The sequence below is a fragment of the Megascapheus bottae genome, chromosome 2 (assembly GCF_031878675.1).
Source record: "Megascapheus bottae isolate mThoBot1 chromosome 2, mThoBot2.hap1, whole genome shotgun sequence".
In the NCBI taxonomy this organism is placed as follows: domain Eukaryota; kingdom Metazoa; phylum Chordata; class Mammalia; order Rodentia; family Geomyidae; genus Megascapheus; species Megascapheus bottae.
The window spans coordinates 78,122,131-78,146,702 of NC_143510.1; the positions used below are offsets into that span (position 1 = coordinate 78,122,131).

Sequence of the window (24,572 nt, forward strand, 5' to 3'; positions counted from 1 at the left end):
AAATCTTTCTCCTGGTCCCTACCCTGACGTTTATAGTCAACTAGGGAGGGCCTAAGACTCCCTTAAAGGGATTAAAAGGCAATGTCTGCCAGTTTTTACAGTACTACTTAAGAATCATTGATTTTTTTTTTTTTTTTTTTTGGCCAGTCCTGGGCTTCAGCTCAGGGCCTGAGCCCTGTCCTTGGACAAAGCTACCAAGCTCTACCACCTGAGGCTCAGTACCACTTGCGGCTTTTTTCTATACATGTGGTACCGAGGAATTGGACCTGGGTCTTCGCGCATGCTAGGCAAGCACTCTACCACTAGGCCAAACTCCCGGCCCCAAGAATCATTGATTCTTAAGAGCAGCTTTAAAGTAAGATGTATAAATTCTAAAGGTAAGCTTTACCACTTAGTTTTTCTGTGACTTTGGATAAGATAATTGCCTTTTCCTGACTTGCAGTTTCAGTCCAATATTACTGACTTTACAAAGCTATTATTACAAATCTGATCTATGTAAAGCTTAGCAACGCATTTGGCACATAATGAAAACAAAAGAGAGAGCCATAATTATGATGAACAGGTACACTGAAAAAGACTTTTGGACAATGTTCCTAATAGTATTCTGTGACTAGGCACCTTGTAAATGATAAATTAAAAATTAAGTGTTTGTATATATATACATAAAATTTTGCCAGTCATGGGGCTTGAATTCAGGGCCTGTGGACTGTCTTTGAGCACTTCTGCTCAAAACTGGTACTCTGCCACTTGAGCAACAGCAGACTTCCAGTTTTTCTGTGATACGTGATAAGAGGCTTCAAACCCAGGGTTTCATGCATGCTAGACAAGCACTCTACCACTAGGCCACAATGTCGGCCCCCCGAATTGTATTTTTAACCAATTTTTTTTTGCCAGTCTTGAGGCTTAAACCCAGGGCCTGAGCACTGTCCTTGGGCTTTCTCAGGGATATCGCTCTACCATTTGAGCCACAGCACCACTTCTGGCTTTTTCTATGTATGTGGTACTGAGGAATCGAACCTGGGTCTTTGTGTATGCTTGGCAAGCACTCTACCACTAGGCCAAACTCCTGGCCCTTTATATTTTTGTATATAGTAAAACAAATTATTTTTCTAATTTCTTATTTAACTATTACCTGTGTTTTGATCTGTAGCTTTTCTAGGTCGTCTAAAACACCAACAATAAGTAACTTAGATAGGAACATTTTGTAGTAAGCTAAAATATCTTATATAAATGATCGTGCGTAATAATGGAGCAGCTTGGTTTGTATATATGTATATATATGTATATTACATTTATTAACATGTTAATCGTATATAGAAATTTTCTGTAATGTTTTCATATATGCATAGAATGTCCTTTGATCAAATTTACCCTTTTTATTCCTCTTTGTTACTTCCCCTTGCCCATTTTAAAACAATTTTTAATGGGTTACATTATTTTATTTGCATACCTACATATGAAGTACTTGAATCATATTTGATCCTCATAACCCTTGTCTTTCCTTTTGGTTGTTCTAGTTTGAAATACTTTACGTAGTTTTAGTAGAACAAACCACCTGGTTCCATTTCCAGCTGTTACTTTCCTACATGTCTTTATCCTTTATTTCCTGCCTTTTTTTTTGCCTTGGACAGAGTGTTTAGATTTTTTCTCCTCCTCCTCCTCCTTCTCCTCCTTCTCCCTCCTTCTCCCTCCTCCTCTTCCTCCTCCTCCTCCTCCTCCTCCTCCTCCTCCTCCTCCTCCTCCTCCTCCTCCTCCTCCTCCTCCTCCTCCTTCTTCTTCTTCTTCTTCTTCTTCTTCTTCTTCTTAGTCTTTTTCTGGTATAATTGTTTCCTTCTTATTCATTTTGCAAGCAAATTCTGTTAAATTTCATGGTATCTAATTCAGAGTCATTATTAATAAATTCGAAAAGCAGCTCTTTTGCTCAGATGGATCGTCAAAAGCCACACTAAGAGAAAAAATGGAGGGGAAAAATGGGGTCTTAATAATCTCACCTTAGCATAAATTATGGCAAGCAACATCACTCTAATGGTGATGTAATAGAAAGGTAGCAGGAAATTATGTATTCAGGGAACAAAATATTTTATAATTCAGAGTACAGAAAAGGAAACATGAGAAATGCTCTTCTCTAAACAAAACAGCCAGTGAGAAGAACAATGCAGCTAGCATCACTCCCCAGGGGCGCCTTCCTGAACATCAGAACTAGTCAGAGTTAGTGGTTAAAAATATGAAGTACTGGCTGGGAATGTGGCTTAGTGGTAGAATGTATGAAGCCCTGGGTTCAATTCCTCTGTACCACATAAGCAGAAAAAGCCAAAAGGGGCACTGTGGCTCAAGTGCTGCAGGGTGCCAGTGGCTCATGCCTGTAATCCTAGCTACTTAGGAGGTTGAGTAGCCAGACTGGGCACAAAAGTTCATGAGACTCTTATTTCCAATGAACCACCGGAAAACTGGAAGTGGCTCCGTGCGTGGCTCAGGGGTGGAGAGCCTAGCCTTGAGCTGAAATGCTCAGAGACAGCACATAGGCCCACAGTTCAAGCCACATGACCAAATAAACAAAAAAACGATCCAGTGCTAGCTTTGAGCAAAAGAATCTCAGGGACAGTATCTGGGCCCTGAGTTCAAACCCCAGGACTGGCAAAAAAAAAAAAAAAAAAGTGTGTGTGTGTGTGACTGAGCTGCATTCCTAGCCCTAAAAGCCCTCCCCCTCTCTCTCTTTGGGCCAGTCCTGGGCCTTGAACTCAGGGCCTGAGCATTGTCCATGGACATCTTCAGGCCAGCACTTTACCACTTGAGCCACAGCACCACTTCCAGCTTTTTTCTGTGTATGTGATACTGAGAAATAGAACCCAGGGCTTTATGCATGCTGGACATTCTTTTTCTTTTTCCTTTTTTTTGTCGATCCTAGGGCTTGAACTCTGAGTCTGGGTGTTGTCCCTGAGCTTTTCAGCTCAAGACTACCTTCCTACCCCTTGAGCAACAGCACCACTTCCGAGTCTCACGTTCTTCGTTGCTCAGGCTGGCTTTGTACCATGATCCTCAGATCTCAGTCTCCTGAGTAGCCAGGACTACAGGCGTGAGCCACCAAACCCAGCTGGGCAAGCATTCTTACCACTAGATCATGTTCCCAGCCCCCTAAAAGCTTCTCTTAATGGAATATGCAGCCTCACATTACAGAAATATCTATTTAACCTAGCATATTGCACATACACACACACACACCAATATTAAATTTGTGCTTGTCCTAGGGCTTAAACTCAGGAACTCAGGACCTGGACACTGTCTCTGAGGTTTTTTGTTTGTTTGTTTTGTTTATTTATTTATTATGGGTTATGGGACTTGAACTCTGGGCCTGGGTGCTGTCCCTGAGCTCTTCAGCTCAAGGCTACTGCCCTACCCCTGGAGCCACAGCCCCAATTCTGTTTTCTAGTGATTAATTGGAAGTAAGAGTCCCCAAGTTTTTTAGTGCCTGGGCTGGCTTTGAACTGTGATCCTCAGATCTCAGCCTCCTGAGTAGCTAGGATTACAGGCGTGAGCCACCATGCCTGACCCCTGAGGTTTTATTTTTGTTTTGTTTGTTTGTTTGTTTTTAAATCAAGACTAGTATTCTGTTCCTTGAACTAAAGCTCTATTTATAGCTCTTTGGTTGTTAATTGGAGACAAGTCTCACAGACTTTTCTGCCCTGGCTGGCTTCAAATTGTGACTCTCAGATCTCAGCCTCTTGAGTTCGTATTGCAGGCATGAGCCACTGGTCCCTGGCTATTCTGAATTTTTAGTTGTGATGTATAAGCTGATAATAAACTTTAAAATTTATCATTTAAAAACAATTGCTGGTTTTACAGAGTTACCTTTGTTTTCCAACCACATATATTAATATCTGAAAAACAGAAAAAAAGTTAAAATTTCTTTAGTGGAAGTGTAAAAATATAGGGACTAAGGGGTCATGTTCAAAGAAGTATTTTCAGTCAAATAATTCAGACAAACCATTCTCTGAGGGAATGGTTGAAAAACAAACCATCAGTCATGCCAGGCACACCCCTTTGCTTTTATTCCATTTTTATCATACCAATCTCCCTTGCAAAATTGAGGTTGTTGATAAACATTTTCCTCTCCAACTGTGGGAAATAAGTCATGAGTGACCCTGGCTCTTTGATAAGGTTAGGAGACTGTTGCTTATCATGAAGCCATGAACACAAAGCAATTCAGTCCTGGGGCCTGTGACAAAACTCAATGACTAATCAGTCTTGTTCATTAATATTATTCTCAGACATTCCAAAGAAGTGGTACAGGGACAGCCAGCACAAGACATTTTTAAGATGTTGTCTATCCTTTGGAGTCTCTAGGTCTCTAATCATTTAGAAAAGGATTTGTTTAGTAAGAACCTAACATATCCCAAAGAACTATGTTTATCCATACTAGGCCTTGTTCTGTTTAATATAGCCAGATGGACACTGTTTTGTGACTTGTGGTCACATCCCCACAGATTTGACCTCACTTAGTGGACACTATTAAAAGATTATCCTAGTATTGAGAATTTCCATTGCATCAAAGACTAAATATTAGTAACATTCCTCTTCTGGGGAAAATGATGTAAGAAGCATAGACTGTGCTGCCCCGAGGCACTGCATGTGGATAGGTATGTGGAGATTACACAACTATCTGCTGACTAATAAAGTCAATGTTACATAGAGCAAAGCTCTGGGGGCAGAGACTTTCCCAGCAGCTCTCAAAGGAAGTATTTGTGTTTGTATGAAGCCATAGATGGAAGTTTCATTGGCCTCTGTTTCCTTGGTACTGAGTTGGTTATTTGGTAAGATGCTATGGAGAAGTATATAAGGATGTGTGGTGGTGTGATGGATGACAGAATGGAAATGGGGTTATGAGATTGACTTACGTTGTGTTTGTTGTTTGCTTTGAAAAATGAGGAACATAAGGTTTCTTTCTCATTTTTCTTCTGTGTCCCCACTTCCCTCTATCTCTCACTACTTTGGAAGTAAAAGGTTATACAGGAAATTTAAAGCTACAGTGGAAGGACTACAAGTTCAGAAGAAAAATGATAAATTATTGTAGGGCTGGGAGTGTGGCCTACTGGTAGTATGCTTGCCTAGCATGCAGGAAGTCCTGGGTTCAATTTCTTGGTACCACATATACAGAAAAAGCTGGAAGTGGTGCTGTGGTTCAAGTGGTTGAGCTCTAGACTTGAGAAAGCTCAAGTGCCCAGGCCCTGAATCCCTGCCCCAGGGCTGGTAAAAAAAAGAAAGAAAAAGGTACTTGAAAGAACAGCTCTAATGTGGAAGCATCGTAAAGGAGGAAAGACCTATTTGGGCTTACACCAGAGATTTCAGTCCATGATCACTTGGCTGCGTTGCTTTTGGGCCTGTGGCAGAGCAGAATGTGATGGAGGGAGTGTGTACTGGAGCAAAGCTGCTCATCTAATTGCAGTCAAAAAGACAAAGGAAGGGGTCAGGGTTCAGTATTCCTTCAAGGACACACTTCTTTCACTAGACTTTTGGTGGTACTGGCTTTTGAACTCAAGGCCCTGCATTTTCTTAAGTCATCTCCCCAGAGTTTTCCAAATTTCCAACAACAAACTTTGGTTACTTTTTCAATCAGTTTACAAGTAAATGTACTATCACATTTGTATTACACCTGATGAAAAAGATACTGTTCCAAAACCTTAGAGTAACTGGCAGAATACTGGGCCTTCTTTTTCTCCCTTACTTTACTTTCTTAATTTAAGGACTTTAGATTTAAGTTACCTCATTAATCTATAACATCATTGAAGAATTGATCAAGAAATAAGACAAAAGTCAGGAGATCATTTCCTTTATTACATATAAGACATATAAAAACAAATTAACAAAGCAATATATATATATTTTTTGCAAGTCCACAGGACCTCAGGAAATGTAAGTTCTGTATGTGAATTTAATTTTATGGCACTGTGGTTCACGTATATTCAAATACAGGAGAAACTGTATGTATAGTTGTTATACATGGGTACAGAAGATGAAAAATGGTAATTTGGTAAATTATCACATACATGTGTTAAAAAATAGGTAAATACAGTGACCTCACACTGCTAATGAAGAGAAGGAGCAAAACTATTTTAACATTCAGGTTTAAATACTCAACACAAAAATAGAACGAATTCTGTGTCTACAATAATTATGAAGTGTACACAAGTGCATCACAAATAGGTGAGATTTTGAAAACTTAAAATCCACTTACTCTTTATGCAAACATACTTCTACACTTCTGAACTTTTTTCTCTTATTTTAAAATCTCTTTCTATTTAATTTTCAAGCATTTTTAACATGGCCACTATGTTGGAATCTAGCCTCTAGCCCAAAGCTAGGCTTCATGTCCATATATTCTTCACAGAGTTTCTCCCAGTGTTCAGTTAAATTATACAATTGCTTTTCAGTTGCTCCTTTGTCTACCTGGTATGGCAGTGCTTCTGTTTTAGTAAGGGTTTCGTACCTACCCTTTTCTTTTCTTCCATCAACAGCAGTTTCCAGCCGCTTACAACACAAGTTGTAGGTAGTAAAGTGCTTTATACAAGAGAATACTATGTACATAGGGAGAAGCTCCATTCAACATTCTACAGACCAAAGTACATACACCACAGTCAAGAGAAGGCTCTTTTTTAAGAAATACCTTTCCTGATAGTAGGGTTGGGGATTCTTGAAAAGGTCCTTAAGTAGCATCAAAGGTAAGTAACATACTTGAAGCTGAGAGGAATCCTTGTTAGAGATACTGTCCTCCGTGGATTACTAAGTATCATACTGCTATTAAAATATATCACTAGTTACATCTTTCATCTCCATAGAAAACAGATCTCAAAATTTTTCATGCCTCTTTATGAAACAGAGCTACAGTTAAATGTGGATCCAGGAGAGACAGGTTGAACAAGCCCCATTCATTGGAACATTTCTCTTACATTTTGGCACTTAAAATTCCAGTCTCATTTTTGAGGTCTCCTTTAAATTACATTTTGTGTTTTGTACACAGAGAAACTCTATTATGTGCTATATATATTTCTACTTGCACTCTCTTTTTAAAATATCCATGACTTTTCTTCCAAGAGATGGTTTCCAGAGCTGGACAAAACTTTTCATATTCACGACTAATTTACCTGTTCTTACATCTTCATGTCCTGCTACAAGGTACTCCAAACCTAAAAGAGAACAGAATTAGGAGCTATGCTTTGTTTAAGGGGGTGATAAGATTTCAGTGATTTCATATATTTGTAATTCATAGTTTTCTACAGTTTGATTAAAACAGAGGAAGATTACAATTTCCTGAGCAATTTTAGTGAGACTCTTCCTCAAAGTAAAATAAACAGGATTAGGGATGTAGTTCAGTGTAGGATGCTTGCCTAGCTTATATAAGGCCCATAGTTTATCTTTTAGCACTACCAAAAATAAATAAATCAAATAAAAAGTATGTGTGTGTATATATGCAGTAGTTCTGGTATATAATCTAATATCTAAAATAATATCCTCTTTTAAACTTCCTTTTTTAAACTTCAAGGTTAAGTCTAATTAAAAAAATTATTGTAAAGGTCATGTACCCAGGAGTTTTAGTTACATAAGTCAATAATGAGTATATTTTGTTTTGAACAATGTCACTTCTTCCTTCATTTTCTCCCTCTCAGTCTTTCTCCCCCCAATATTTTAAACAAATTTACTTTGAAACTATCAGTAGAACAAATACAATAAGAATTTACCTTGAATTTAAGGTATAAATGGTAATGAATAAATCCATAAGTTACAGAGCAACTTTATAACTAATAGCATATAAAACAATATAATCTTTTACATCTTTTCATACTGAGGTTTGAACTCAGAGTCTGGAGCTTGCTGGGGCAGGCACTCAACCACTTGAACTGCATTTCCAGCCCATCTTTTACATCTTTTATTGTTACATTTCATTTCTCTACCTCTATTTTTTTTTTTTTTTGCCAGTCCTGGGCTTGAGCTCAGGGCCTGAGCACTGTCCTTGGACAGTAGGCCTCCTGGCTACCTCTATTTATGATATCTACTTCGCTATATGTTTGAGAATACAAAGTTTATTTTTATTTTTTATTTTTTTGCCAGTCCTGGGGCTTGAACTCAGGGCCTGAGTACTGTCCTTGGGTTTTCTCAAGTCTAGAGCTCTAGCACTTGATCCATAGCACCACTTCTGGCTTCTGGTATGTGGTACCAAGGAATTGAACCTGGGTCTTTGTTCATGCTAGGCAAGCACTCTACCACTAGGCCAATCTCCCAACCCACAAAGTTTTATTTTGTGTATATAGAAAAGGAAAAATATAAATTCAGTGCTAGTACTGGCATTATAAAACATAAATTAACTGGATGTTCTCATGAATTAAGAGAGACTGAATTTGCAAGATTACACACTTAGATTGCTCCTTTTTTTAAAGTAGCAAAGGAAGCAAGTTGAGGAGTAAGGTTTCAGAGTTCTTATCAGCTTTCCTTCTTTGGCATTAGCTATTGAACTTGTAAAAATAGAAGAAAAAAAAGTAAAATGAAAGAGTGTCTGGTTTTGCTTTGGCAGGTTCCAATCGTCTCTTCAAAGTAAGTAAACATGTTTTCAAGAATTCTTTGAATAATTGGGCTTATGTTTTCAATTGTGATGAACTCAGTTGATTCTTTGACTCTGGCAGAAAGTTGATTAGGAAATATAGTTCACTTCCTGGAGGGTGGCTCAGATGGTCAACCTTTGTTTTTTAATATCTTACTGAAAAACCAAGCAGAGTATTTTTTTCTTCTTTTGCCCAAATAGAAGAGTACTCATAAGGAAAGCCTCTAAGCCCAGATCATTGGGAAATACAAGAATTTAAATTAGTGATTCTTAGTTTCTTATATTTAAAATCCAAAATTCCTATTATTTCAACTTATTTTCTGGAACTACATCTTTTTATGATTTCAATGTCTTTTTTCCTTTCTTAACATTAGAATGTAAATGATTTAAATGGTAAAGAGGATAAGAAGTAGAAAGGAGTTTAGGAACAGTTGAGAGAACATTAAAACCTCTTTATTAGCTGGTCATAGTGGCTTACACCTGTGATCTTAGTTTCTCAGGAGGCTGAGATTTAAGGATCACAGTTCAAAGCCAGTACTGGCACTAAAAAACTTGAGAGTCTTATCTCCAATTAACCACTAGAAAATGGGAAGTAGGGCTGTGGCTCAAAGAGTGGGACAGTAGCCTTGAGCTGAAGAGCTCAAGTACAACGCCCAGGCTGAGAGTTCAAGCCTCATGACTCACAACACAAAACAAAACTTCTTTATTATTTAGAATGGGGTGATAGTCTCTCCCTTCATTATCTGTGTTTTGTTTCTTAAAATGTATTAATGTCCACGAAAACTTAGGATTAACATAACTGTGGTTTCCTGGCTTATATAAGAAGAAATTAGACACAGAACATAAATTATGCACCTGTTTCAACAATACTCTTCAAACACAGATGACAATTATATAAACAAGAAAAGAATCCAGAATACAATACATAAAGTAGGAAAAAAAGGACTTAAATTATTTGTTTATAAACTCTCTCAGAATTACATTGCCATTATCTGGGTGGTGAGAGCAGGTAACTGAGGATGCTAAGGCCAAAAACCTAAACCCTGTCACTTGAAGTGAATAAATCTACAACACAGTTTGAAGAGTATAGAGTGTGGAAGTTGTTTTTACCTCTGCCATACATTGTAAAGTTCAAACAAAATTTCACTCCATTGCAAGTTTTCCTAAAATGTATTAATTTTTTGGCTGTTTCTAATTTGAAGCAAGAATGATCACTTAATGAAAAACAATATGATGAGAACTTGAGTTGTTTTCTATCCAAGAGAAACAGATGCTTCTCATGCAACAGTAAAATTAATTCAATATTATTTATACAGATGGGATTTTACATTTGAGCTTCCTTTGGGAACAGGTTCTAATGTAATAGGACCTAGCTCTCAGATAACATGCTAGTGGCAGATAAAGTCATGAAAGTGATTTCTATGCAATTGACACCTGGAACCATTCTGAGACTACACTTTCAGGACAGAAAGTATTAAATTTCTGGATTTTAAAATATCTTACTTCTAACTTTTATTATTATTATTATTATTATTATTATTATTATTTTGCCACTCCTGGTACTTAAACTCAGGGCCTGGGCAAAGTCTTTGGGCTTAAGGCTAGTGCTCTACCTTGAGCCACAGCACCAATTGTAGCTTTTTCTGCGTATGTGGTACTGAGGAATTGAATTCAGGGCTTTGTGCATGCTAGGCAGGCACTCTACTACTAGGCCATATTCCCAGCCCCAAATATCTTACTTCTATAGAACACATACAATGGAATTTATTTTATTTATTTATTTATTTATTTATTTATTTATTTTGGTGGGTCATGGGGCCTTGAATGGTGCCTGGGCACTGTCCCTGAGCTCTTCAGCTCAAGGCTACTGCCCTACCCCTTGAGCCACAGCCTATTTCCTGTTTTCTAGAGGTTAACTGGAGATAAGAGTCTCAAGTCCTTTTGTTCCCTGGGCTGGCTTTGAATGTTGATCCCCAGATCTCAGCTTCCTTAGTAGCTAGGATTATAGGCATGAGACACTGTGCCCTGCCCCGCTACAAAGGATTTTTTTTTTTAATGTCACTTCTATTTGAATATTACCAAGAATTCAGATGGTAGAAAGGAGAGATGCCCATAATGAGTTTACTTAGTTTGTGGCCTAGAGAACATAAGCCAAGCAGCAAATTGGTGAGACAAGGTAGATATTAAGATAGGAAGTTGAATGCTTACCAGGATTGAGGATTGGACAAGTGCAGCCTCTGTTTGTCCATGATTCCGGATATAATGTTCGCTTTCCTCGTAAGATCTTTAGTTTGGAGGATTTTAAGACTTTCTTAATCTTCACATTGACCTCAGCATGAGAACCTTTATCATGTGCTGATAAAATCTTTATTTTTAGTACTGTACCAACATAATTAAAAAAGTAAAAAATACATAGATTTTACCAACTTTTTGAATTCTGAACAACTTAAATATACATTTCAGAGTACAATGGAAAAGTGAATATGGAAATTTGCTTAAAATATTATCAGGCTGGGCCAGGAGTTTGGCCTAGTGATAGAGTGCTTGCCTAGCATGCACAAACACCCGAGTTTGATTCCCCAGTACCACATATATAGAAAAAAGCCAGAAATGGTGTTGTGGCTCAAGTGGTAGAGCTCTAGCCTTGAGAAAGCCCAAGAACAGTGACCATGCCCTGAGTTCAAGGCCCAGGACTGGAAAAAAAAAATTATCAGGCGGGGGCTGGGAGTTTGGTCTAGTGGTAGAGTGCTTGCCTAGCATTCACAAAGACATGGATTTGATTCCCTGGTACTATAGTTACATAGAAAAAGCCAGAAATGGTGCTGTGGCTGAAGTGGTAGAGTACTAGCCTTGAAGAAAAAGCCCAAGAACAGTGCTCAGACCCTGAGTTCAAGCCCCAGAATTGGGGAAGGGGCGGGCAAGAACCCTTTCTTGGTTGATCTCATATTTGGAGAGGAGAGTAAGGTTATATTATCATAATTTACCAAAAGTTTAGACTTGTAAAGTCTTAAGTATTATTCATCTAGTCTTGTATATTAAAAAAAATTTAAGTGAACAGCTCAAGTTCACATGGTTCAATTGGATGGTTAGAGGTAGAGTTTGGGTGAGATGAACATATGAAGGGCACATAGCACAGTGTGGCTCATGTCTGATACTAAGTAAATGTTCAGCCATGATTATCACACTATCCTATGAGCTCAAAAACACAGGGATCTTGTGTATTTATGACTATCACACAATATTCATTTTATAAGGGCCGAGAGTGTAGCCTAGTGGTAAGAGTGCTCTCCTAGCAAACAGGAAGCCCTGGGTTTGATTCTTCAGTACCACATACTCAGAAAAAGCTGGAAATGGTGCTGTGGCTCAAGTGGCAGAATGTTAGCCTTGAGAAGTATCCAAGGACTATGCCCCGGGCCTGAGTTCAAGCCCAGGACTGGTTGAAAAAAAACAACAACAAACTTTATAAAAGAATAAACAAATCAAATGTGTTTTTTTCCCCCATAAACCAAAAGGTTGAACATGGAAAAAAACATTTTTTTGCAAGGAAATATATATAAAAAGATAAGAGTTTTATTACATCTTTTAGAATGAACAAATTGTTTTAAGTAGAAAATTAATGCAGATATTTAAAAGATTGACCAGTTGTCAGAGCTTCCAATGTAAAACTGAGAAACACTGGGTGCTGGTGGAAAAGGCTAAGATCTGAGGATCATGGGTCAAAGCCAGCCTGGGCACAAAACTTTGTGAGATTCTTCAATTAACCAGAAAATTGGAACTGGAAGTGGAACTGTGGTTCAAGTGGTAGATCATTAGCTTTGAGCTTACGAGCTCAAGATCAGCTTCCAGGCCCAGAGTTCAAGCTCCACAACTGGCTTTGAACTCAATTGTCCTTTTTCTAGCTTTCAGAATTTATAAAAAATAAATGCTATTCTCTGTGAACAGCCTTCCCTTTATTGGGTACTATACATTTTAAAAGCTTTCTTCTATTGTTTAGACAATTATGAAAGAGAGGAAAACGTTTATGCAATTTTAGATAAGATTTATATGGTTCGTGCCACTTTTTAATCTTTTATGAGATTAAATACAAGATTATCAAGAACATAAATATAGTACTTGGTTTCAGAAATCTCTACATAAAAATTTTCTCTTTATTCTAATTTATATTTCAGGCCATATAAACAATGGAGCAATAAAATTTCCAGTACTAATTAAGAATGTGTTAGCGAGATAAGGCATCTTGATATATTTAATAGTAAATATGAAGCTATTTAGAATTTAAAGAAAGAAACAATATTTACTTATGACTGTTCCATTTTCCTTTTTTTTTTTTTTGTCGGTCCTAGGGCTTGAACTCTGGGCCTGAGTGCCATCCCTGAGCTCTTCAGGTCAAGACTATGGTTCTACCCCATGAGCCACAACACTCTTCTGGTTTTCTGGTGGCTAATTAGAGCTGAAAATCTCACAGGCTTTAGTGAGTGGGATGACTTTGAACCTTGATCCTCAGGTATTAGCCTCATGAGTAGCTAGGATTACAGGCATGAGCCACTGGTACCCAGTCTATTTCCCTTTTCCTATATGTTGTATTACTTGTCATTTTTTTTTTCCAGTCTTGGGCTTTAGCTCAGGGCCTGAGCACTGTCCTTGGACTTTCTCAAGGCTAGAGCTCTACCACTTGAGCCTCAGTACCACTTCCAGCTTTTTTCTATGCATGTGGTACCAAGGAATCGAACCTGAGTCTTCGTGCATGCTAGGCAGGCACTCTACCACTAGGCCAAACTCCCGGCCCTACTTGTCATTTTTGAAAAATCTACATTATTCAAAGATAATGAGGAAGAGAGCTAGGTAGATATCTAGATATCTGATCTAAGTAAGGTGGCAATGTTATCAGCCAGACCACTCATTTCCTTAAAACTCTGAACTTCATTTGAACAGATATAGAGAAGCATTTGAAGACATCATACTCACCATATGAATATTTCATTCCACAGAATGCCTTGGAATTTCCTAACACTTGCTCTTTACATTCACATTTACCTACAGAAAACAAATGGAAAACAGTGTTAATTATGGAGGAAAACAGGAAAAGAGAAGAAAAGGAAAACAACAAGAAAAAAGGAAAATGTCAGTAAGTAAACCCAGATAACACTCGTTAAGCCGTGCATGATCCCTACAAATAAGCAACCATGAAAGTCATTCAAAAAGTTACTTTCTGAATTGAATTAGTTATCATCTGATAAAGTATTGAATGGAATTACAGAGTAGAAACAGCTCTTGTAATTGATGTTATAGTAAATGCAATCAAGTGTTAACATTCCATGTTAATGAATAGGAGCAACTTAAATGGATAGCTTGTAGAAATGACAAGTTAAAGTTAGTATCCATGGTTTCAAAAGTCAAATAAAATAAAACAACTGGATGGTCCCTTGAAGGTAACTGAATGGTAAATCTGGCTGGTATCCAGTTGGAGGAGTATTTGCTCAGCACCTATGACATTCAAGGCAAGGCAGTATATCCTTCATAGTATAGAGATGAACAAGATACAATTCTTGCCTAAGCCTTACAATTCAGTCAGAATAATAAAGCGAGTGTATAAAAATGATAAGTGGCCTAAAAGAGAAGCACCATGTTTATGTGGGAGGGAAGATGGGAAAAGGATTCCTGGATATGAAAAAGGATTTGAAATGCACTTTTTAGAAAAAATAGTGTATTTTCTCTCAATAGTTGAGATTGCATATGATAATTATTACCTATGAGAGATCTGCCAGACCTTGTATGCTTTCTCAAGGCTAGAGCTCTGCCATTGAGTCATAGCACCACTTTCAGCTTTTTCAATATATGTGGTATTGAGAAATTGTACATGCCAGGCAAGCACTCTACCACTAGGCCAAACTCCCAGCCCATCTATATAGACTATGTATGGCCAACAAGACAACGAGAGAGAGAGAGAGAGAGAGAGAGAGAGAGAGAGAGAGAGAGAGAGAGAGAGAGAGAGAGAGAGAGAGAGAGAGAGAGAGAGAGAGAGAGAGAGAGCGCGCACGAGAGAGAGAGAGAGAGAGAGAGAGAGAGAGAGAGAGAGAGAGAGAGAGAGAGAGAGAGAGAGCGCACGAGAGAGAGATCGAAAATTACGTATCTGTGAAAATCTAGCATTCATGTATCAAACAATTGGAAGGAGAGGGAACAGAGGCAGGGATCAATTAGGCGTTAGTTTTCTGTCTCACAAGATATTGTACTAGTTAAGGGCATTGAGAGGACAAGTATATAGGACAGTCATAGAGATTTTGCCTAGCAAGTACAAGGACCTGAATGTTGATGGTTGACACCTGTAATTCTAGCTGCTCAGAAGGCTGAAATCTGAGGATTATTGTCCAAAGCCAGTCTGGGCAGAAAAGTCCCTGTGAGATATGTTTTCTTTTTTGGTGGTCGTGGGGTTTGAACTCTGGGCCTGGGCATTGTCCCTAAGCTCTTCAGCTCTAGGCTACCACCCTACCCCTTGAGCCAGAGTGCCACTTCCCCTGTGAGACTCATCTACAACTAACCACCAGAAAACTGGAAGTGGAATAGTGGCTCAAAATGATAGAGCGCTAAAGCCTTGAGCAAAAGAGCTCAGGGACAGTGCCCAGGTCCTGAGTTCAAGCCCCATAAATGACAAAAAAAAGTTAGGGAAAGAAGAAAGGAGGGAGGATGAGAAATATCATAGGAAAGAAAGAAGGGAAGAAGGAAGGGAGGAAAGGGAAGAAGAGAAGGATGGAAGGAGAAGGAAGGAAAAAAGGAGGAAGATACATTAAGGGTATTTTATTATACAATACCTGTAGTTGTATTTATTACTGTACTTGTATTTTATTAGTGTAGACTTGTATTTAAAAGATTTTTAAAAATAAAAACTGATTGTAGATCAACAGATATATAGTCACCTAGATTAGAGAATACGCTTGTTTTTAACACGCTTAGGAAATAGATCATCAAAGCACCCAAGAAGACTATCCTACACCCCATCCGAGCATTGTTGTTCAGCAGGAAACTGAACAAAGTCTTCCTCTATCTGGAGCTTATCCACATGAATCTCACTGGCTCCCCTGGGGGACACCACAGACCTAGCAGCTGTGATGGATATGAGAGTCTAGAGTCATTCTGCTCCAGCATTTTTCTTGCTGTATGTTGCCAGTTCCCTTAAAACATGGATGATGGGCTCAGTGATGTTTTACAGTCCTCACAATCAGGTCTAGCAGGGACCACAGAGGAATTGCAAAGAGTCATTGTTTCAACGAAGTGTAAGAAAACTTGCAAAGTTGAATTCAAGCTCCATGACTGACCAAGAAAAAAAAAGGGGGACATTAAAGCATTGGGAAACTTATCATGAGATTATGGTTTGTTTGGGTTTTTTTGGTCCAGTCCTGGGCTTGAGCTCAGAGCCTGAGCACTGTCCTTGGACTTTCTCAAGGCTAGAGCTCTACCACTTGAGCCGCAACACCACTTCCGGCTTTTTTCTATGTATGTGGGACCGAAGAATCAAACACAGGTCTTCATGCATGCTAGGCAAGCACTCTACCACTAGGCCAAACTCCTGGCCCCTCATGAGATTATATTAAGTGAAGAAACAGAAGGCAAATACAGTGTTTCCCAAAGATAGGTCTATGATCTTTGAGGGCTATACATCCTCTAAGGGAATCTATTAAAATGGTGGCCTCTTCCTGATCAAAAAAGAGATTAGTGGATGACTACAACAGGTGGAAGATACATGAAATGTGACTTGACTTTTCTTTTTTTCTTTTTTCATCGGTCATGGGACTTGAATTCTAGGCCTGGTCACTGTCCCTGAGCTCTTCAACTCAAGGCTACTGTCCTACTCCTTGAGCCACAGCACCACTTCTGGCTTTCTGGAGATTAATTGGAGATAAGAGTTTCACAGACTTTTTAGTGCCCAGGCTGGCTGTAAACCTCTATCCTCAGATCTTAGCCTCCTGAGTAGCTAGGATTATGGGGATCAGCCACCATGCCCTGCTAAATCGAGACTTTTCTGCATATCTGAAATACTTCATAATTCAATGTTAGGAAAAAGCACTGCAGAAAAGTAACACATATCTATATAACATAGGTATTCAATGAACATTGATTAGATAAATGAATGAATTTATAAAAAATCTATAAATTAGTAAGTAACAAAAAAATTAGTAACATGTATAGAAAAACTAACAGGAGAGGAAACCTGAGCGGTCCAGGTGCACCATTTAAATTATGACAATTTTAAAGGGTAAAACCCATTTTTACAGCAAATAGCTAACAGGCCATAGAAAAACATGTGACAGGCCAGATTGAGCTTATGGACCATACTTTGTCAGTTCCAGTGGGAAACTCCTCAAAAGTATAAGGTCACCTATAGGAGAAAACTCATGGTAAACTGGTACCAGAAGTTCAGGCCTGTAATCCTAGCTACTCAGGAGGCTGGGATCTGAGGATTGTAGTTCATTGCCAACCTTAGGCAGAAAAGTCCCTGTGAGACTCTTATCTCCAATTAACCATTCAAAAATCCAGAAGTGGCTCTGTGGCTCAAGTGATAGAGCACTAGCCTTGAGCACAAAGAGGATCAGGGACAGTACCCAGGTTCTGAGTTCAAGCACCACAACTGCCAAAAAATAAAAACAAAAAACCACCAATTCCCCCCTCCCAAAAAAGAAAAAAACCTCATGGTCTGTAGAAAGAAAAAACCATGGTCTGTAATGGTAGAAAATTAGAAATATCCTAAATGGAAACAATGGAAGAATATTTAAAAAGTATACTTATTTAACAGAATAGTCAAATCTAAAGAAAAAAATACATAGTGAGATAAAAACTATTTTTAAAGAAATTATATGTGTGGGTTTAAAAATAAAAAATAGGAAGCCCCATGACCCGCCAAAAATAGGTAATAAAATAGTTAAAACATAAAAATAGGTAATGAATACCAAATTTATGATTGCAGTTATTCTGAGGAGGAAGGAAAACTAGAGAGGTTGTGGTTTGGTACACTCAAATACATCTGTAACATCTGTAATTCAGATGACAGTTGGAAGCAAATATGGCAAAGAGTGAGAACTGATATTTCTTTGACATGTTTCTTGCTATAACTGTAGCTATTTGTAAATGTTTCATAACAGTAGATTGAAAGTTTAATTTGTATTGTTTGGTGAGCTCCAAGTAAGATTTCACACCCACGTATGTTGTTGTTTTGTTTTGTTTTCTTGGTCATGGGCTTGAACTCAGGACTGGGCACTGTCCCTGAGTTCTTTTATTCAAGGTTAGCACTCTATTATGTTGAGCTAACAGCTCCAATTCCATTTTTCCTCCGTGGTGGTTAGAGATAAGAGTCTCATGGACTTTCCTGCCTTATCTGGCTTTCAACATTGATCTCAGCTTTTTAAGTAGCTAGGCTTATAGGTGTGAGCCACCAGTGCTGGGCTTCATGATCACATCTGAGTTCATATTTCAGAACAACTTGGTTCACTGGGAGTATGGCTCAAGAGGTAGAACACCTACCTAGCAAATGCATGGACTTATATTCAATCCCTAGCACTCTCAAAGAGGGATCTGGGGAGAACAATTTGGCTGCTAAATAAAACCACTTGACTTTCTATAAGAGAAGTATGGAAAGGTTCAATACAGAAATGAAATATCTATGCCAATATCACAGCATGCTCATCTAAGAGGAAATAGGATAGTTGAGTCAGAGGAAACTACAGATTTGGAAAACTCAAAAGAACTAGATTTGTGTTCTGAACAGCATTACATATTCAACTCATCTTTGATAATTTAAATTTTATTGATTTTGCTTCTTGGCTTATATTTATCTTATAAAGTTAGTTTTGTTTTCTAGTTATACAAAAGCTATCAAGATAGAGTTCACAGTAGCTTTTGCCTTGTAGCTATTTTCTACTAAATCTATAAGAATGTGTTTCCTTTTAATGAATCTGTACCTTTCCAAACTTGATATATTTGTCAGCTTTTAACTGTGTGATTAATGAGTGAATTTTAGAAAGAAGGTAATGAAGTTTTAACAGTGGGAAGATGAGATTTGGGGCATTTTTTTGGGGGGGGTTAGTCATGGGGCTTGAGCTCTGGGCCTAGGTGCTGTCCCTGAGCTCTTCAGCTCAAGGCTACTGCCCTACCCCTTGAACCACAGCACCATTTTCGATTTTCTGGTGGTTAATTGGAGATAAGAGTATCACAGACTTTATTGCCCAGGCTGGCTTTGAACTGCAATCATCTGATCTTAGCCTCCTGAGTAGCTAGGTTGGGGCAATTTTTATGGGAGGTTTTGTACTTTCCAAATTTTCCATACTAATGACCATAATAATCAGAAAATAGACAAAAGTGTGTTAGAATTCCTCTAGGTAACATTTCAGTTTCATATTCATGGGACTATTACTTTATTGAATCGTACAAATAGAAAGGCTCCCAATAAAATCCTAAAGCAGACCTTCTAGTTTGTCACCTACACTGTTACTCAAGACCAGACATGGGAATTTAATATAGAATTTCATTTGTCTTACCTGAGTGTCGAAGTGCAGAAAATCCTTGCTCATCTTCCCATTCCCAGGTTGGTTCACTCTTATTGTGTATGGAATAGAAGTCAGGAATTTCCTGATACCAATCTATGTTTGTGTTACTAATAAGATAGAAATATTTATTTTATTGTTATTATTATCATTATTATTATTTATTATTATTATGGTTAGTCATGGGACTTGAACTCTGAGCTTGGGTGCTGTCCCTGAACTCTTCAGCTCAAGGCTACTCCTTGAACCACAGCACCACTTCTGGTTATCTGGTGATCAAATGAAGATAAGAGTCTTACAGACTTTTTAGTGCTCTGACTGGCTTTGAATTGAGATCCTCAGATCTCAGCCTTCTAAGTAGCTAGGATTACAGGTGTGAGCTACCATGCCTGCTGTATTATTATTATTATTTTATCAGCAAGATAACCTTGTTCAATTTATCATCTGGAGATCTGGGAGTGGTCTAGTGGTAGAGTGTTGCCTAGCATGCTTGAAGCTCTGGTTTCAATTCCTCAGTACCACATACACAGAAAAAGCTGGTGGTGCTTGGCTCAAATGGCAGAGCATTAGCCTTGAGCAAAAGTGCTCAAGGACAGAGTCCAGGCCCTGAGCTCAAGCCCCAAGAGTGGCAATAAATGAGCAAACAAATAAAATTTACCATTTGGAATCTGGTGGGGTAAATGTGGAACAAAATATTTTCAGTCATCTCCTCTAAATATTTGAGGCCATAAACACTGGGCTTCTAGAATGTGCTTCTCTTACAAATGACGCTTCCATTTTCTACATGTGGCTACCAACAGGAGCAAGAGGCAAAGCCATATTGGTGTTTTTTATTGTTGTTACCAAAACTACCATCCAGATTTCTTTGCCAGTTTCATTTTCCTCATGATTGACCATCAAATAAGGAAGAGAAGCAATGGCCAGAAATCTTTGGTTGGCCTGCATTTGGTAAGTATGTATGCCTCTTTGGAAGCTGAGGTTGCCTAGGGCATCACTTCATTCACTTCACCCTCCACAACAGTGGCAGTGATGATTTTATTAAGTAACATTTTTGAACTTATGTGGGTATCTCTTCCTAGAGATTCACACCTTATCATCTACCTTCCAAGATTCACTTTCCAGAAAGCAGCCATGTTTTAATTATTGTGACAGATAATTTGTTTTGCAAAATAAACTAGGTAACCTTCAGAATCTTGGAAGATCAGAATACTTGGCTCTGCAAACTAACAAAAATTCTTCAGAGATTTGCAAATAATATATCTGTCAAATCATTTGCAAATTTTCAAAAGAATCTGCACTACACATAGATAAAAGCAAGAGGCATGCACGCTTACCTGCTGATACAGTCTCCTGTGAGAGGGTCGCAGCTCCCTGCACAATCACAAGGTCTGCAGCCATAGTCTCCAAAGCCCCAGTATCCTACCATACATCTGTCACAATGTGGCCCTGCCACCCCAGGCTTACAAGGGCAGTCCCCATTGCTGGGGTCACAAAAGGGCACTGAGCTGAAAGGAAGGACAGCTGATCCAACTGGATGGCAGGAACATACTACAACAAAAAGGACACAAGAAAGGACTGGAGATCATTTGTGTGGAGGTTAGGCCTGACAGTCCCCCGAATGGCTTTTTGTCAGCACACACTTTACTTCTGAGACTCCTGTTAGCCAGTTGGTGTATGCACAGGGTATGACAGTCACTTAAATTATAGAGTTAAAACAGTCAGAAAAAACATGTCTGCTATAAAAAGCTCCACATAACTTATTAACTTTACTAATGGCTTTCAGTTGAGGTGATGATCGTGAACCAGCGAAGAAAACATAAGAAGGAACTGTCATGGAGGAAAGAAAGAAGTCAAACCCAGGAAGTGCTAAGGAAGAAGAGAACATAAACTGTGTCAGATAGGTGTTAATAGGACAAAGAAAGTGAAGAATGAAAGTGGTTGCCTGAGTTTAACAACTGGAAGGCTGCTGGTGTCCTTGAAGAATCATTTCAGCACAGTAGTGAGAAGAAATGTAAATGAGGGTCAGGAGCATGGGCTAGTAGTAGAGTGCATGCCTAGCATGCAAGAAGCCCTGGCTTTGATTCCATATACAGAAAAAGCTGAAACTGGTGCTGCGGCTCAAGTGGTAGAGCGCTAGCCTTGAGAAAGCCCCAAGACAGTGCCCATAGCCTTGAGAAAGCCCCAAGACAGTGCCCAGACCCTGAGTTCAAGCCCCAGTACTGACAAAAAATGCAAATGAGAACTCAATTGAGAATGGGAGTAGAGTTTATGCTGAGAGAATTTCTGGCCCAGAACTGAAGTGATAATTTTGTCAACTGGATAGGGATATGAACTCAAGTGATGATTTGGAATTTTGCACTTTTAAGTAGGAAGAAATTATAACAAATTTCATGTTGATGGTTATGGGAATGATTAGTAAAAGGGGGAGAGAGTTAATGAACAAAAAAGAGAGGAGGGAATTGTTGGAGGGAAGGGGTTATGAAATCTGGTACAGAAGTGTAGGTGTTAGTAGGTGCATGGCCAGGCCACACTGACAGAACAGAAGGCAGAGCCTGTGGATATAAATGCTTGTCATTAGGCAAAGGTAGTATGAAAGCTAGTGGGATTTCCTTTCCAATTGCTTGAACTGTGGGAAATCTTGATAACTTCTCAAAGAATCACGTGCAAAATGCTAGAGAGATCTTAATCATACCCTTGTCTTTTATTAGGCCTTTGATTCAAGGCAAGAAAGGAACCTTTCCTGAACCTTGTTTTTGTTTTTGTTCTACTGCAAAATCTGCAGCTTGTGATGATTTTGTAAGGGCAGTTTTTTTCCTTTTCTTTTATTAATTTATTGTTATCATAAAGGTGATGTACAGAGGGATTACAATTATATCAGTCAAGTAATGAGTACATTTCTTTTCCTACAGTGTCTTCTGTTCCTCACTCTCTCCCAGTCCCACCCTCCCACTCCCACCCTTGAGGTGTGTAGTTTACTTTCATCAGTGCCCAGTGAGCTCCACTACTGCACTTTTTCCTTTGAATTCTTGCCCTCCCCTCAACCCTTTTGAAGATATTATACATAAGGTAAAGAAGACAGAATCATTGAAAACTAAAGACAAAACAAAAAAAAGCAAGGGGGAAAAAAAGGAAAGAAAAAAGCCAGGTGCAGTACTCATGTCTGTAATCCTAGCTATTCAGAAGGCTGAGATCTGAGGATCGAGGTTCAAAGGCAGTCTGGGCACTAAAAAAAATCCACGAGACACTTATCTCTAATTAACTACTAGAAAATTGGAAGTGGAACTGTGGCTCAAGAGGTAGGGAGGGGTAGGGCAGTAGCCTTGAGCTGCAGAGCTCAGGGACTACACCCAGGCCCAGGGTTCAAATCCCTCCCCCACCAAAAAAAAGGAGTCTCTTGTTTCTATATCTCAGGATTCATTTCATTTCAGCATGTATATTGTTTTATATAACTATGAAGAGGCACTTAGATATTGCACCTTTGTGTTTCTCTCCTAAGAATATCCTGTTTTGGTCTCACCATGTGTGGGTTTCTGGAATCCGGTGTAACTTATCTTATCCCAGTGCATTTTAGCTCTAATGTCCACATATCAGAGATAACATGCATTCTTTGTCTCTCTAAGCTTGGCTTAGCTTACTTAACATGACTTGTTCTAGTTCCACCCATTTCCCTGCAAATGAATTATTTTATTCTTTCTAATGGCTGCGTAAAATTCCATTGTGTATAGGTACCACATCTTTTTAGATCTACTCATTTACTGTCGGGGGTAGGGTTCCATATCTTGGCTATTGTGGATAGTGTGGCAATGAACATGGAAGTGCATGTGTCCTTATCATATCCTGGCTCAATGGTATTCTGGGTAGATGTTCAGGAGTACTATGTCTTGGTAGTATGGAAGGTCTATGTTTGAGTTTTGTTTTGATTTGCAGTTCCTTTATGGCCAGGGGTGATGAGCATTTCTAAGTTATTATAAATGAAATTCTAGCAATGCACATAACACAGTGCCTAATATAGAATAATTTTCCCTGCCATGTCTTATCAACTAATATTCTAGATCCCATTTTCTCCCTTTTCCTCTTCAAAACTTCATTTACTGTTTGTTTAAACTCAATTTAGCTTCACATCTCCACTTCTCAACTATATGGCATTTCAGCAAGGTAACTACCCTGACATTTCAAGCCCTTTGAATCTAAAAATTGAAATAATTATCTTTGTATAGGTATAGGATGAAATGAGACAATGTATGAAAAGCTGGGTTTTTTTTTGGTCTGGCACATAGTTTACTAATAATAAATTAGTTAATAAGTAATGTAATTAAGTCTTTTATGGATATAGGTTCTATGCATGAGAATGGAATTCATAGCCTTGTAGGGGAAACAGGGTTCCACACAAGGTGATGTGCTTGTTAGAGGTGTATATAGAGACCTGTGGCTGTTCCAAAGAAGAGATGACCTAGGCTAAGAGAACCACATAGAGCTTACAAAGGAGGGCTTGTTACAGATACAATCCAGCTTAACAAGTTACAAAGGATGAGGAGGTAGAAATTTCTCATCCAAGTTAGTTTTAAGATACTCTCCTCATTGTTTTTTGAAAAATAAGTTTGCATTTTTACTTATGGTGAAATTACCATAAAACCATGTTGGCTAGTTTTGGGTACATGGTACACTCCCTTTGCAGTTTTTGTTCCTGTATCACGTGGAACCTTTTACTCCATTGTGGAAATGCTAAGTTCCTTCATTCCTCAGTGCTCATGGTAATGTTTGCACTCCCTTCCCCATCTTGTCTTTTCTCCCACTTCCTCCAGTTAGCCACACTCCTCTATGTTGCCTCTGTTCTCTCTTTATTTCCTATTTTGTGTGTATCACAATGCATTATTATTTTTTGTTTATTTACTAGTCTCCTTTACTCACTGACAAGGATCTTTATCTTATTCTTGTTTTGTTGCTTTTTCAAAGTATTGTCTGGTACATAGGAGATGCCCAAATAAGCATTTGTGGAATTGATTTGAAGGACTTTCCAGGCTGTGGGAATCATGTAAGAAAGGAAATGACTTATTTGAGGAATGTGAAGAGAATGGAAAGCAGCTGAAGGGAGATGAGGCAGAATAAAAACTTGTAGAGTTGGGTTGGACTATGTTATGAGTCCAGATTATGGAAAGGCCCATTCCAAGAAGCTGAATTTTGTTCTGTGGGTACAATGGACAATAAGAAGTTTTCAAGAAGAATCATGACATAGTTACAATTGAATTTTTTTTGCCAGTCCTAGGGCTTGAACTCAGGGCCTAGGCACTCTCCCTGAGTCTCTGTGCTCAAGGCTAGCACGTTACCACTTGAGCAACAGCTCTACTTTGGCTTTTTGTAAGTAGTTTATTGGAAATAAGAGCCTCACGGACTTTACTGTCCAGGCTGGCTTTGAACCATGATCCTCAGATCTCAGCCTCCTGAGTAGCTAGAATTAC

General features: G+C 38.6%; 2 protein-coding genes across 3 annotated transcripts in view; one reads left to right on the forward strand and one right to left on the reverse strand.

Annotated features, from left to right (window-relative positions):
• Positions 1–24,572, forward strand: part of LOC150067367 (uncharacterized) — a 135,838-nt gene that overhangs the window by 62,885 nt on the left and 48,381 nt on the right. Inside the window, exon 4 of the mRNA XM_090353939.1 lies at positions 13,628–13,712. The gene's annotated coding sequence lies outside the window, so the exon portion shown is untranslated. The remainder of the gene's footprint in view (positions 1–13,627; positions 13,713–24,572) is intronic.
• Ntn4 (netrin 4) overlaps positions 5,809–24,572 on the reverse strand; it is a 93,751-nt gene continuing 74,987 nt past the window's right edge. For both annotated transcript variants that reach the window (XM_090328429.1, XM_090328430.1), the window contains exons 6-10: positions 20,451–20,664; positions 19,111–19,226; positions 13,553–13,621; positions 10,796–10,966; positions 5,809–7,178 (exon numbers count right to left, since the gene is read on the reverse strand). In XM_090328429.1, coding sequence (XP_090184555.1) covers positions 7,042–7,178; positions 10,796–10,966; positions 13,553–13,621; positions 19,111–19,226; positions 20,451–20,664 — 707 coding nt within the window. In that variant the 3' untranslated portion in view covers positions 5,809–7,041. The remainder of the gene's footprint in view (positions 7,179–10,795; positions 10,967–13,552; positions 13,622–19,110; positions 19,227–20,450; positions 20,665–24,572) is intronic.